This window comes from Saccopteryx leptura, chromosome 3 (genome assembly GCF_036850995.1).
Source record: "Saccopteryx leptura isolate mSacLep1 chromosome 3, mSacLep1_pri_phased_curated, whole genome shotgun sequence".
Classification (NCBI taxonomy): domain Eukaryota; kingdom Metazoa; phylum Chordata; class Mammalia; order Chiroptera; family Emballonuridae; genus Saccopteryx; species Saccopteryx leptura.
This window is the reverse complement of record NC_089505.1, coordinates 59766789-59779668: the sequence shown is the minus strand read 5'-3', so window position 1 is coordinate 59779668 and position 12880 is coordinate 59766789. Positions and strand designations below refer to the sequence as shown.

At 53.4% G+C, this 12880-nt stretch overlaps 2 protein-coding genes across 6 annotated transcripts in view; one reads left to right on the top strand and one right to left on the bottom strand.

The window, feature by feature from the left end:
• The window catches only part of MEGF8 (multiple EGF like domains 8), a 50388-nt gene extending 44927 nt beyond the window's left edge, over window positions 1-5461 (top strand). Inside the window, exon 42 of one of the 2 annotated variants that reach the window (XM_066373591.1) lies at window positions 13-5461. In XM_066373591.1, coding sequence (XP_066229688.1) covers window positions 13-1281 — 1269 coding nt within the window. In that variant the 3' untranslated portion in view covers window positions 1282-5461. The remainder of the gene's footprint in view (window positions 1-12) is intronic. The other variant, XM_066373592.1, reaches the window with a different exon arrangement.
• A 3748-nt stretch (window positions 5462-9209) lies between these two features.
• Window positions 9210-11467, bottom strand: CNFN (cornifelin). Of its 4 annotated transcripts, none has more exons than XM_066371830.1 (5): window positions 11325-11465; window positions 10598-10698; window positions 10034-10144; window positions 9522-9658; window positions 9210-9429 (listed from the first exon to the last, which is right to left on the bottom strand). In XM_066371830.1, the coding sequence occupies exons 2-5, from the start codon at window positions 10632-10634 to the stop codon at window positions 9340-9342; spliced, it is 375 nt and encodes a 124-aa protein (XP_066227927.1). In that variant the 5' UTR covers window positions 10635-10698; window positions 11325-11465; the 3' UTR covers window positions 9210-9339. The 4 variants fall into 4 exon arrangements, with proteins under 4 accessions (XP_066227927.1, XP_066227925.1, XP_066227926.1 ...); XM_066371828.1 differs by having other exon boundaries at window positions 10598-10779; window positions 11325-11446; XM_066371829.1 differs by having other exon boundaries at window positions 10598-10811; window positions 11325-11341.
• Between the last annotated feature and the right edge of the window lie 1413 nt (window positions 11468-12880).

The window sequence follows — 12880 nt, the reverse complement described above, 5'->3', positions numbered from 1 at the left end:
CCCTGCCCACAGTGTGCCAAGTGCCGGGAGTCATTCCACGGGAGCCCGCTAGGTGGCCAGCAATGCTACCGCCTCATCTCTGTGGAGCAGGAGTGCTGCCTGGACCCAACATCCCAGACCAACTGCTTCCATGAGCCCAAGCGCCGGGCCCTGGGCCCTGGCCGCACTGTCCTCTTTGGAGTGCAGCCCAAGTTCACCAATGTGGACATCCGCTTGACGCTGGACGTGACCTTTGGTGCCGTGGACCTCTATGTGTCCACCTCTTACGACACCTTTGTGGTCCGCGTGGCCCCTGACACAGGTGTCCACACAGTGCATATCCAGCCACCCCCACCCCCACCGCCGCCCCCACTCCCTGCAGATGGCGGGTCCCGGGGGGCTGGGGATCTGGGGGTACCGGGAGCTGGGAGTGGGCCAGCCATTCCAGTGGAGCCACGGGTGCGTGAGGTGTGGCCACGGGGCCTGATCACCTACGTGACAGTGACGGAGCCTTCAGCAGTGCTGGTGGTTCGCAGTGTGCGGGACCGTTTGGTCATCACCTACCCGCATGAACACCACGCCCTCAAGTCCAGCCGCTTCTATCTGCTGCTACTGGGCGTGGGAGACCCAAATGGACCCGGTGCCAATGGCTCAGCTGACTCACAGGGCCTGCTCTTCTTCCGGCAGGACCAGGCCCACATCGACCTGTTTGTCTTCTTCTCCGTCTTCTTCTCCTGTTTCTTCCTCTTCCTCTCACTCTGTGTGTTGCTCTGGAAGGCCAAGCAGGCCCTGGACCAGCGGCAGGAGCAGCGCCGGCACCTGCAAGAGATGACCAAGATGGCCAGCCGCCCCTTTGCCAAGGTCACTGTCTGCTTCCCAGCTGACCCTACTGCCCCAATTCCTGCCTGGAAGCCGACTGGACTCCCGCCACCCGCCTTTCGCCGCTCGGAGCCTTTCTTGGCACCCCTGCTGCTGACAGGAGCCGGTGGGCCCTGGGGACCTGTGGGAGGGGGCTGCTGCCCACCAGCCATCCCCACCACCACTGCGGGCCTGCGAGCTGGGCCTATCACCCTTGAGCCAACAGAAGATGGCATGGCTGGTGTGGCTACACTGCTGCTCCAGCTGCCTGGTGGGCCCCATGCACCCAATGGCGCCTGCCTGGGCTCGGCCCTCGTCACGCTGCGGCACAGGCTGCATGAGTACTGTGTGGGCAGTGGTGGTGCTGGGGGCAGTGGGCATGGGGCTGGTGTAGGTCGGAAGGGACTGTTGAGCCAGGACAACCTCACCAGCATGTCCCTCTGACTCGAGGCCAGGTCCTCAGCCACAGCAGCCAAGTACCCTAACAGGGTCCTGGGCTTAGAGCTCCATCTGGGGGCCTCTGGGTACTTTAGCCCCAGAAACTTCTGGTTCCCTTCCCCTGGGGGTCCCCAGACAGGGCCTCCTCTGTTGTATATTCAACAATTATTTATTGAGTACCTCCTGTGTGCCAGGCACTATTGAAGGCACCAGGCAAACAGGAACCAAGACAAGGTTCCTGATCTCATGGGACTGATGTTGCCTTTACCGAAGGGTAAAGTCAACTGGGCATCCAAGAAGCTAGATAAAGACTGAAAGGAATTGGCCATGGGAAGAGCTGCGGGAAGTGGGTTTCGGGCAGAGGGAACAAGGTCCCTGAGGTGGGACCCAGCTTGTTTTAATGGAAAGATTGGAAAGCTCGCCAGTATGACCCCACCTGAGTGTGAAGAGATGACGGGGCCAGGGTCAGGCAGTGGATGGATCACCAGGCCTCAGGTAGGGATTGGGGTTTTGTTCTCAGGGCAATGGGAGTCAGTTGGTCAGTTTTATGAGGGGGTGTGACAGGATCCGAAGTACCTATTTAAGGGATTATTCAGCTGTGGCCTGGAGAATGGATTGGAAAGATGAGAGACCGCAGGGGGTACAAAGATGAGAGACACCGCAGGGGGTACAAGCGATCAGGGTGGTGGCCATAGGAGGAGAGTCAGGGACAGAGCAGGATGTGGGAAAGGGTATAAGGGTGGTATGGATGTCAGGGTGAGGGAGGGAGGGATTCAGAATGACTCTTAACTTTGTGGCCCAAACTGTGAGTGGCTGATGGGGTCATTTATTAAGATGGGCAGACAGGGGCTTGTGGAGAAAAACCAGGAGCCTAGTTTTGGACCTAACCAGGAGCCTAGTTTTGAGATACCTAATAGGTATCTCAAGTCAGGTCCAACCAGGGAAACAGAAATCAGTCTGAACATTTCAGGAGAAGGAATTGAGTGCAGGGGACTGGCTGGGCCAGTAAGGGACGAGGCTGAGAAGAGGCAGGACAGCCAGGTAGCCCAGGGGCTTGAACAAGAGCAGGAAGCTGCTGCCGCCAGCCCTTGGGAGGAAAAAGCTCTGGTGGTATGGCCTGACCCTAGGGCCAGGGTCATGTAGCTCATAGGAAGCATGTGGAGACAGCTGAGACAAAGCCACTGCCTGAGATGCCACCCTAGGTGTGGGGAAGAGAGCATGGGGAAGATAAAAATGGTGGAGACCTCAACAGACAGGTTCCCAGACAGTGCTGCCTTGGAGACTGCTGGGCTTTCTCCAGGGCTGCCCTCAACCCCAGCCAGTACCTTGGACTTTTGAGCTCCTCTGCCCCTCCCCGAATCTTGTCCAGCTCGAAGTTGACTCTCCTTCTTTCCCAAGACTATCCACCTGCTGCTTTTTTGGTCCTTGGAGATCTGGGCCCTGCATCTTCCCTTTTGCCAGGGGCCACAATCTGATACCCATCCATGTATGCCACCAGAGGCCGGCTGAGGGTGGGAAGCAATTTAATTAAATAAAGAGTGTGGGAAAGAACAGTGTCCCAGTGCTGTCTGCATGCGGAGATGGGGCATCTTGGCTTTCTAACCCATACCCAAGCACTGAATCAGATAAATACCCTTCTCTTGGTGCCTCCTCTAAGCCACATGGCCTGGGCTCCTCACTGCCCCTCCACAGCAGGAGTCAGGGTGGTGCCACCATAGAAGCTCTTGTTTCCAGAAGGAATATGAGGGCAGTAGACCTTTGCCTCTTCCCCAGATCTCTGTCACAGGGAAACCTCTGTCTTAGGAGGGAAAACAGACTTGGCCTTGGTCCCAGGACCAGGTGTAATTCTGGCTCCTGACCTAGGAGAGTACAAGCACAGAGACTGCAATGAGACCCTAGCATGGTGAGTGAGCTTTCTCTAACTCAGGTATAGTCTTACTGCCCAAACTGAAAGCATCCTAGGAACCTTATCTGCCTGTCCCTGGTAAGCAAGAGGGCTGGGGCTAGGGGTGTGGAGGGCCGGAGATCTCAGTGGCCTGAATCGAAGGAGTCTTGTTGGGAGTGTTCAGTAATGTACCTTTCTGTGCAACCCAGAGGCCCCAAGTCAGCTGCTTGATCTGATATTTAGCTAAGGACACAGTGATGTTTTGGATTTAGGAGCCATGTGTAGGTCTCCACTGTGGTCTGTGAATATCAGTATTTTCAGACTCCTTGGGCAGTTTATGAGATTTTCAGGGATTTCTCTGCCCACATATAAGTTTTACTTTCATAAGCTGATGGTAGTAGCTAACCTCCAAGATGTGACTGTGAACTTGTATTTAGTGAGTACCAATGCTAGACAGTTTGCTTAGCTTCTCACTGCTGTGGTTTCACTTGATCTTTCTAACACCTGTATGAGCTAGGTACCATGTATTCCCATTTTGCAGATGAGAAAACAAATAGGTTTGTTTTTTATGTGACAGTGAGAGGGACAGATAGAGACAGACAGGAAGGGAGAGTGATGAGAAGCATCAATTCTTCATTGCAGTTCTTTAGTTGTTCTTTGATTGCTTTCTCATATGTGCCCTGAATGGGGGGCTACAGCAGACCGAGTGACCCCTTGCTCAAGCCAGCAAGCTTGGGCTCAAGCTGGTGAGCCTTGCTCAAACCAGATGAGCCTGCACTCAAGCTGATGAGCTCAGGGTTTCAAACCTGGGTCCTATGCATCCCAGTCCAGTGCTCTATCCATTGTGCCACTGCCTGGTCAGGCACAAATAGGTTTTATTTAACTGTTGAGTAATAGCTGTCATTTGAACCCAGCCCTCCTGAATCTCAAATCCAGGGGCCTGTCCACCACCAGGTTCTTCTGCCTCCAGAGGAAGGAAGCCACAGGTCAACCTAGTTGAGGGCTGGCCCAGCACAGAGTGGGTTCTAATGTCAGGGAGTTCAAAATGGCCAATTTCTGCTGGGGAGAAAGTAGAATTTCCCGCCTGGGGAGCTAACCATCAATGGGATGAGCTACTGCAGGGAGGCCCAAGGCCAGTGAAGAGATCATCCTGCATGACCAGGAGGGAGTTAAGGTGGTTCTTCAAGAACTCCTTGTTCTACTTGAACTTTTTGGTAGGTCTCTTCCTAGCTGTCACCCTGTGACTTTGCCTTCCTAAGGAGAGCATTTGCACTGTGATGACCTTTTCTCTAGGACACAGAGCCACCCTTTCTTCAGCTCTTGTCGCTTTCATATAGATGTCCATGTACAAATGCCCCAGAGCATGTGTTCCTCTTTCCTCTCTGTCAGCCCCTCAGCGGTCACCTCTTCCTGATGTCCACACATCTGAAAGCCCAGAGGCTCATGGAGTGTGAGAGAAGCCCTGGGTGTGGAAGGCTAGAGGCCCGAATTCTGGCCATTCTGTGGCCATCAATGCCCTAAAGATTGGCAACGCTCAGGAAAAGAGGGGAAAAGGTTTCCAAGGGCATTCCAGGCACTGTGCTGGGTGCTTGGCATGAGTCTTACTCTTACCAACACCCCTGCTGGGAGGTACAAGCTCATTCCTTCAGTTTGTGGGTGCAGAAGCTAAGTCCTTTGCCTAAGACCTCAGGTCCAATTAGTAGGCGAGCCAGATTCTGACTTCAGCCTATCTGCGTTTCCACTGTCTCTTTCCATTACCTCTAAAACCACTTCCCTTTGCTAAGCCTGTGTCTCACACCTGTGCTCACCACAGTGGGGCCCACTGTCCTAGGTGCTGGAGACACAGCAAGGAACAAAGCCCCTGCCTTCATGGGCTGACAGGCCAATGGGGAGCCCGATAGTAAGTAAATTATGGGGCATGTTGAAAGATGACCAGGAAAACAAGGCTGTGAGGGAGGATAAGGGAGGCTGATACTTGCTATTTGATATGAGGTGGGAAGGGAAGGCCTCTCATAAGATGACAAGAGAACAGAAGTGAAGGAGTGAATCACAGTAACATCTGAAGGAAGAGAATTCCAAGTTCAGGGAATAGCCAGTGCAAAGTCCCTGTGTTGGGAGCATGTCTAGCATTTAGAGAAATGACAGAGTAATGTGGCTGGAGTGGAGAGAATAAGAAGACAGGTTAGAGGGTGAATGTGCAGGCCCTTGGGCCAGTAGAGAACTCTGGCGTTTATTCTGTGTGGGAGGAGATGTGAAAGGGTTCTGAGCACAGGAGGGATCTGATTCGACTCAGATGTTCACGGGGCTTCTCTGTGGTTGAAGAGACTACAGGGGTGGGCATGGGGTAGGGGGCCCAGTGAGGAGCCACTGCATTAATTCAGGCTGAAGAAGAGGATGGCTGGAATAAGGTGGGGGAAGTGGCGTGCGGGTGAAGTGAGATTCTGGATACATTCTGAAAGAACTGACAGAATTTGTTGACAGATTGAACACTGAACAAGACAGAAAGTGACTAAGCACCGGGAAGTTTGGGGATTGTTGGTTCCGAGATGGGTTAGGTCTTGGACATGCTAAGTTTGAGATGCCTATTGGATATTCTAAGTAAAGATGTCACTCACTGGTTGGATTCACAGAGAATAACAACAACAGCCTGACCTGTGGTGGCACAGTGGATAAAGTGTTGACCTGGAACGCTGAAGTCACCAGTTCGAAACCCTGGCCTTGCCTGGTCAAGGCACATATGGGAGTTGATGCTTCCTGTTCCTCCCCCATTCTCTCTCTCTCTCCCTCCTCTCTAAAATGAATTAAAAAAAGAATAATAGGCCCTGGCCGGTTGGCTTAGCGGTAGAGCGTCAGCTTGACGTGCGGGGGACCCGGGTTCGATTCCCGCCCAGGGCACATAGGAGAAGCGCCCATTTGCTTCTCCACCACCCCCCCTCCTTCCTCTCTGCCTCTCTCTTCCCCTCCCGCAGCCAAGGCTCCATTGGAGCAAAGATGGCCCAGGCGCTGGGGAGGGCTCCTTGGCCTCTGCCCCAGGCGCTAGAGTGGCTCTGGTCGAGGCAGAGCGACGCCCTGGAGGGGCAGAGCATCGCCCCCTGGTGGGCAGAGCGTTGCCCCTGGTGGGCGTGCCGGGTGGATCCCGGCTGGGCGCATGTGGGAGTCTGTCTGACTGTCTCTCCCCGTTTCCAGCTTCAGAAAGAAAAAAAAAAAAAAAAGAATAATAACAACAAATAATACAAATTATATAATTTACAAATAATATATTAATATTAGAATAGTTATAACATAGTACACATAAAATAATATTAACAACAATTTAATAAGTCCACTCTCTGCCCTTTCCATCTGTTCCATCTCTTGCTCTCCAGTAGCCATGAGACATATTAGGGATTATCTTTGAAGGAGGAAACAGATGCAGAAAAGTTTAGTTATTTATTTGTGACAGAGACAGAGTGAGGGACAGATAGAGACAAACAGACAGGAAGGGAGAGAGATGAGAAACATCAATTCTTCCTTGTGGCACCTTCATTGCTCATTGACTGCTTTTGTTGCAGGAAGTGACATGAGGGAGGAGACACTCAGACAACTTAATTAATAGAGGAAGGAGAATTTATTGGTAGCTGGAGCACGGAGCATGTGGGGCTAGTAGTACCAAGGCACGAGCTCTCCGAATTAGATTTTTTATAGGTTATATACCTTTACAGTATCCAAGCAATGGGCACATGATTCGTTTAAGGTTTCCCAGGACTCCAGGAGAGAGGAGAAGGAGTTTCTGTGGGGTTAGCAAGGGGGGAGGGGTTTCCAGATCATGGGTTGTAGCTACATCTGGGGTAGTCAACCTTTTTATACCTACCGCCCACTTTTGTGTCTTTGTTAGTAGAAAAAATTTCTAACCGCCCACCGGTTCCACAGTAATAGTGATTTATAAAGTAGGGAAGTAACTTTACTTTATAAAATTTATAAAGCAGAGTTACAGCAAATTAAAGCATATAATAATAATTATTTATCAAGTACTTTATGTCGGATTTTTGCTAAGTTTGGCAGAATAAATCTTTATAAAACAACTTACTATAGTTAAATCTTTTTATTTATAGTTTGGTTGCTCTGCTACCGCCCACCATGAAAGCTGGAACGCCCACTAGTGGGTGGTAGGGACCAGGTTGACTACCATTGAGCTACATACAGATCCTGCTTTTCTTTTTTTAATTTTGTATATTTTTTTAATGTTTATTTATTGATTTTAGAGAAAGAGGAAGGAAGAGAGAGAGAGAGAGAGGAACATCAATCTGTTCCTGCATGTGCCCAGACCAGGGATCAAACCGGCAACCTCTGTGCTTCGGGACGATGTTCCAACCAACTGAGCCATCTGGCCAGGGCTTATTTTGTATTTTTTGAAGTGAGAAGCAGGGAGGCAGTCAGACGGACTCCTGCATGCACCTGATCCAGCAAGCCCACTAGGGGGCAATGCTCTGCCCATCTGAGCTGTTGCTCCATTACAACTGGAGCCATTTTAGCGCCTGAGGCGGAGGCCATGGAGCCATCCTCAGTGCCTGGGCCAACTCTGCTCCAATGGAGCTTTGCCTGCGGGAGGGGAAGAGAGAGACAGAGAGAAAGGAGAGGGGGAAGGGTGGAGAAGCAGATGGGTGCTTCTCCTGTGTGCCCTGGCCAGGAATTGAACCCGGGACATCTACACACTGTGCTGACACTCTGCTGCTGAGCCAACTGGCCAGGGCAGATCCTGCTATTCTTGCTTTGTGTTGCAAGCGGCTCCAAGCAACCATTTAGAGAACTATGGGATGTAGTTAATTTATAACTGGCTGACTCAGTTATCCCTGTTGGCTCTTTTCCCTTGTATTCTTCTGGTTTCTCCCCTCTCAAGGGAGAAGGGAGGCTTGCTCCCTCCTCACTTTCTCATATGTGCCTTGACTGGGGGTAGGGTGCTACAGCAGAGCGAGTGACCCTTTGCTCAAGCCAGCGACCTTGGGTTTCAAGCCAGCGACCTTTGGGCTCAAGTCAGCAACCATGGAGTCCTGTCTATGATCCCACACTCAAGCCAGTGACCCTGCACTCAAGCCAGATAAGCCTGCACTCAAGCCGGCAAACTCGGGGATTTGAACCTGGATCCTCTACATCCCAGTTCGATGTTCTATTCACTACGCCCCTGCCTGGTCAGGATATTTATTTATTTTTATACAATTTTGAGATCAGAAAGTTTTCTAATCTGTAGTTCCTTTTGCAATAGAGTGAATTGAACTGGGTGGTCCTTAAGGATTTCTTCCAGCTCTAGAGAGCCTTAAACCTGGCAGTTTCCTGCTTTGGAAACAAAGTTTTCCTAACCTGTTAGAATTGTGTGTAGGCCAAGAATCTGCAGGTCTTGTCTGACCCGGCGGTAGTGCAGTGGATAGAGCATCCGACTGGGATGTGGAGGACCCAGGTTTGAGATCCCAAGGTCGCCAGCTTGAGTGTGGGCTCATCTGGCTTGAGCAAAAAGCTTACCAGCTTGGACTCAAGGTCCCTGGCTTGAGCAAGGGGTTACTCGGTCTGCTGAAGGCCCGCGGTCAAGGCACATATGAGAAAGCAATCAATGAACAACTAAGGTCTCGCAACAAAAAACTGATAATTGATGCTTCTCATCTCTCTTCATTTCTGTCTGTCTTGCCCTATCTATCCCTCTCTCTGACTCTCTCTCTGTCCCTGTAAAAAGAAAAAAAGAATATGCAGGTATTAAGTGAGGGGGAAGGGCTCTCCTAAATGTTTTCTTGAACTTGAGTGCCTGGAGTCTACCAAGAAGGCCTTTCTTGTTCTGCATATTTTCAGAATCCCTGCAGAGCTTGAGGTAGGCAGCTAAAGAATGAGTAGTTCTACTTTGTTAGTGAGGACACCCCAGCCTAAAGAGACTAGCCAATGTCATCCACAGTAGGTGGGGGGGTCAAAGATCTGACTCCAAAACTCCTCCTTCCACACCTAGGCATCTTCCCGGTGTCCCCACCTTTCTTACCAAACCTCTTTCTCCTCCCAGATTCCTTCTCTGGGACAAAAGACGTAGGCGGAGTTGGTTTTCAGGTTTTTATTGTGGGTGTATTTCTGGTGGCGGGATAGGGTGGAGGGGCAGGCCCTTCCAGGAGGGGGCAGATGAGACCACGCACGACAGGAGGGAAAGGGGGGGATGGGGGGACACTTTTTTACTCTCGGATCTTCAGTTCCCGCGCCATCTGGCAAAGCGCGCAGGGCAAACAAAAGGTGAGGGCTGCCCAGTCGTGCCCAACAGAGCCCTGGAGGGTGGGAGAGAGGTTAAGAGCCCTGCCTTGGGTCCCAGGAGACCAGCCTCCAGCCCCCTGCTCCCTGGTCGGGACCCCCTGCGCACCTGGATGCGGTAACGCTCGCGCATGCCGGTGCGCAGGGAGTGCAGACCTCCGGGCAGGTAGGGTGCGCAGCAGCACTCGCCGAAGTCGTCAGAGATGCGACAGGCGAGGCACAGAGGGGCGAATGTTCCACACAGACCTGGGGCGGGCGCGGGGCGGTCAGAATGCTGCCCACCGGGCACCTCTGGCCGGCTTCACTTTGGTTAAGGAGAGGCTGAGAGTTCCCGGAGCCAAGTTGAGGGTCCCAGAGCAAATGTTCCGGGGAAGTGAAGTAAAAGGTCTCAGAGGGAATTGAGGGGGTTAGTGATTGAGGGTCTGAGGGGAAGCTGAAAGGTGTGAGGTCAGGATCGAAGTGCTGGGGGTCCGAGGAAGGCGTGAGGGTTAGAGAGTGGGAATTCAGGGTCCAAGGAGGGAAGAGGGGAATGGGGTTATTAGTAGGGCGTCAGAGGGGATTAGAGATGACCTTCGCTCCCTCCCACTCCCCGGGGCCTGGAAGGGAGCGGCAGGCACTCACAGACGGGCATATCGTTGCAGCAGTCCGTGAGACCGGTGTGCCAGTCACTGAGCTGGGTCTGGTAACAGCTGCTGGCACACTGGGGCTGACTGGTCACTGGGTAGGACATGGCTACAGAGGCGGGGGGGGGGTAGGGGGTAAGGGTCAGCGGGGCAGTCCGGAAGCCTTCCTGGGACCCCACACCCCTGCCGCCCCTCCCTCTGCCGGGCAGTCTGGGCGGAGCCACCAGGCTGCCCACGGAGGGAACACCACTGCGCCCCCTTTCCTTCTGCCACATCTAGGCCTCGACACCCCGGTCTGTCCTATTGCCACTGCCTACGGCACATCTGGTTGAGCTGGGGTGGGACTCCTGCACGTCCGGGACAGGGTGGGCAACACATGTGGGCGGGGCTGAGACGTGCCGCTGCTGCCTCCACCTCTGGGTCTGGGGTGCTGGGTTCCTGCATTTCAGGGGCCTCTGGGGTACAATCAGGTGCCGTCTGTCTTCGAAGCCAGGGTGCCCAGGGGAGGGAAGCGGCCAGGTTCCGGGACTGGAAGGGTTGCCGGTCCATCCAGTGATCCCACCTTTGCCTTTAACGTTGTCGTGCATCTCAAACTGCATCTTGCTGGCCCTGAGGAGTTGGCGTTGGGGACGGCAGAGGTGGCGGCGGTGACAGCAGTGGAATCTGTCCAAGGGACGCTGGATACTGAAGGAGGGGAGGGCAAGGGGCAAGGGCACTAGGGGCTGGGTTTTCAGTGGAAGGATGCTGGGGAGAAAGAGGCCATGTCAGCCTGCTGGCTAGAAGAGACATGGGACAGGGATGTATGGGGTGGGGGCGAGAAACTCGCCCATCTCTGTACAGCTGCCCGACAGACCCCAGAGGACCCTCCTCATTCCAGAGGCAGAGCTGGAGAGAGAAACCAAGAGACAGAAACAGGCTGAGTTATAGATAAGGGGAGGAAGAGATCAGAGCCAGGTGCCCAGAGAGATGCCACCAGCAATGCTCATGCCTGCCCAGCACCTCGACTTCACGCAAGCCCATTTCACAGACAGAACAATGAGACTCAGAGAGGTGAAGAAAAATGCCCCACATCTGATGGCCCAGGCCAAGGGGGTTAGTAGAGGGGGTGCTAGGCCTCAGGACTTCCAAATTCAACGCAGCGGTACTGAGGATGAAACTGCACAGGGAGCATTGAGAAAGACAAAGGAAGTCCAGAGAGATAGAGACCTGCAAGGAGACAGAAGGATGCGCACGCGCACGGAGTGGGGTAGGCGGAGAGCAGAGCAGAGGGCTGTGGTGGGTGCTCCTACCTTCAGGCTAGCGATGGCAATGATGGAGACACAGGTGTGGGTGACACGGGTACTGAGTTCTCAGTCTCGGGCCAGGACTTATATTGGGGCGGGCCACAGGGCCCTGGGCGGGGCTCTGACAGAGGTGCCCAGGGAGCCAAGCCGGTCAGGCTGAACTTTTCCCCCCACTGGAACTTCCTCTCTCTCCATCACCATCCCTCATCCTCCCCTATGCCTCCCTCTTCCTGTACCTCAGATGACCAAGAGATTGTGGGGGTTGGGGTCCAAGGATGAGGAGCTGGGAGTGGGGATAGAAAGGAGGATGGGGCAGAGTGCTGGGGAGAGTAGAGGCACAGGGGGCAAAGCTGGGGTACAGAAATCAAAAGAGAGACAGAGATGGGGAAGGAACAGGGGACATAGAGATAGAAGGGAAGGTCAAGATCAGAGGATAGAAGATTCAGAGAGATGGAGGGAGATGAGAAGACATAGAGGGATGAAGAGGTAGATGCCTAGAAAGAGAGGCACAAAGATCTGGGAGAAATCACAAGAAGGGGGAGACGATTTAGAGAAGAGATGTGGGAAGGTAGAAAGGCAGGTAGGTGGAGGCAATGGCCACCACTGGATTTAGAGGGAAGGGAGAGGAAGAGAGAAGAAAGGCCCGCAGTGTGGGTTCCCTCTTAGGGTCTCTCCCATCATTCTCAGTGAGGGCCCCACTTCCCTGGGAGAGGGGACATTGTCCTCCCATTCAGGGCCTTGAAGCATGTGGGGAGGGCAGTGTGTTTTGGTGGTGATTCATGCTGGAACTACCTCACCCCACCTCCAAATTGGGAAGGGAGGAGGCTGGGAACTGAGAAGCCTGGTTCCTGAAGGAGGTGGCCGTGGCCCAGGCTTCCTGGGTCCTAACACAGCAAAGGGCTGGGGACCTGACTCCTGGGTCTGAGGGAGGAGGGGCTGGGGACCTGATCTCCGATCCCAAATAGGGGAGGGAGAGAGGGCTCTGATTCCTGGGTCTGATGGAGGAGGGGGCTGGGGACCAGATTTTTGGGTTAGGCCAGGCTGCATCCCTGAGTGGGACAGGGGTCCTGGGATTCCAGACCTGCTGGGTTCCTGAAAGGTGAAAGAGTTGGGGGCCTGAGTCACCAACATCTCCCCCCAACAGGCCCAGTGGGGTTGGAGGTGACTCAGTGAGGTAAGTAGCATTAGAGTCGGGTGGGGTTCCTAATACGGGTGTTACCCCAAAAATGTAGGAGGCACTGGAAAATTGGGGTGTCACCTGCAGAGAAGGTGGTGTCGTCACCCCACTGGATATGGGGTGATGGCAGGTGGATTACCCTGTTCGCCTGGGATCTCAGCTTTCCCCCAACCCCCGGTCCAACACATCAGGTTCCAATGCTTGGCCTCCTGGAACCACCCAGATGGCTTGCTGTCCTTGTCCCAGACTTGTGGGCAGCACTCGGTCTGGGAACATGAATGTCAATGGAACATCTTCTATACTTCTGTTCTGGTGTCCCTGTCCCCTTATATCTGTATCTTTGTCTTTAGTTCTGAATCTCCCCTCTTCTCATCTCTGCCAATCT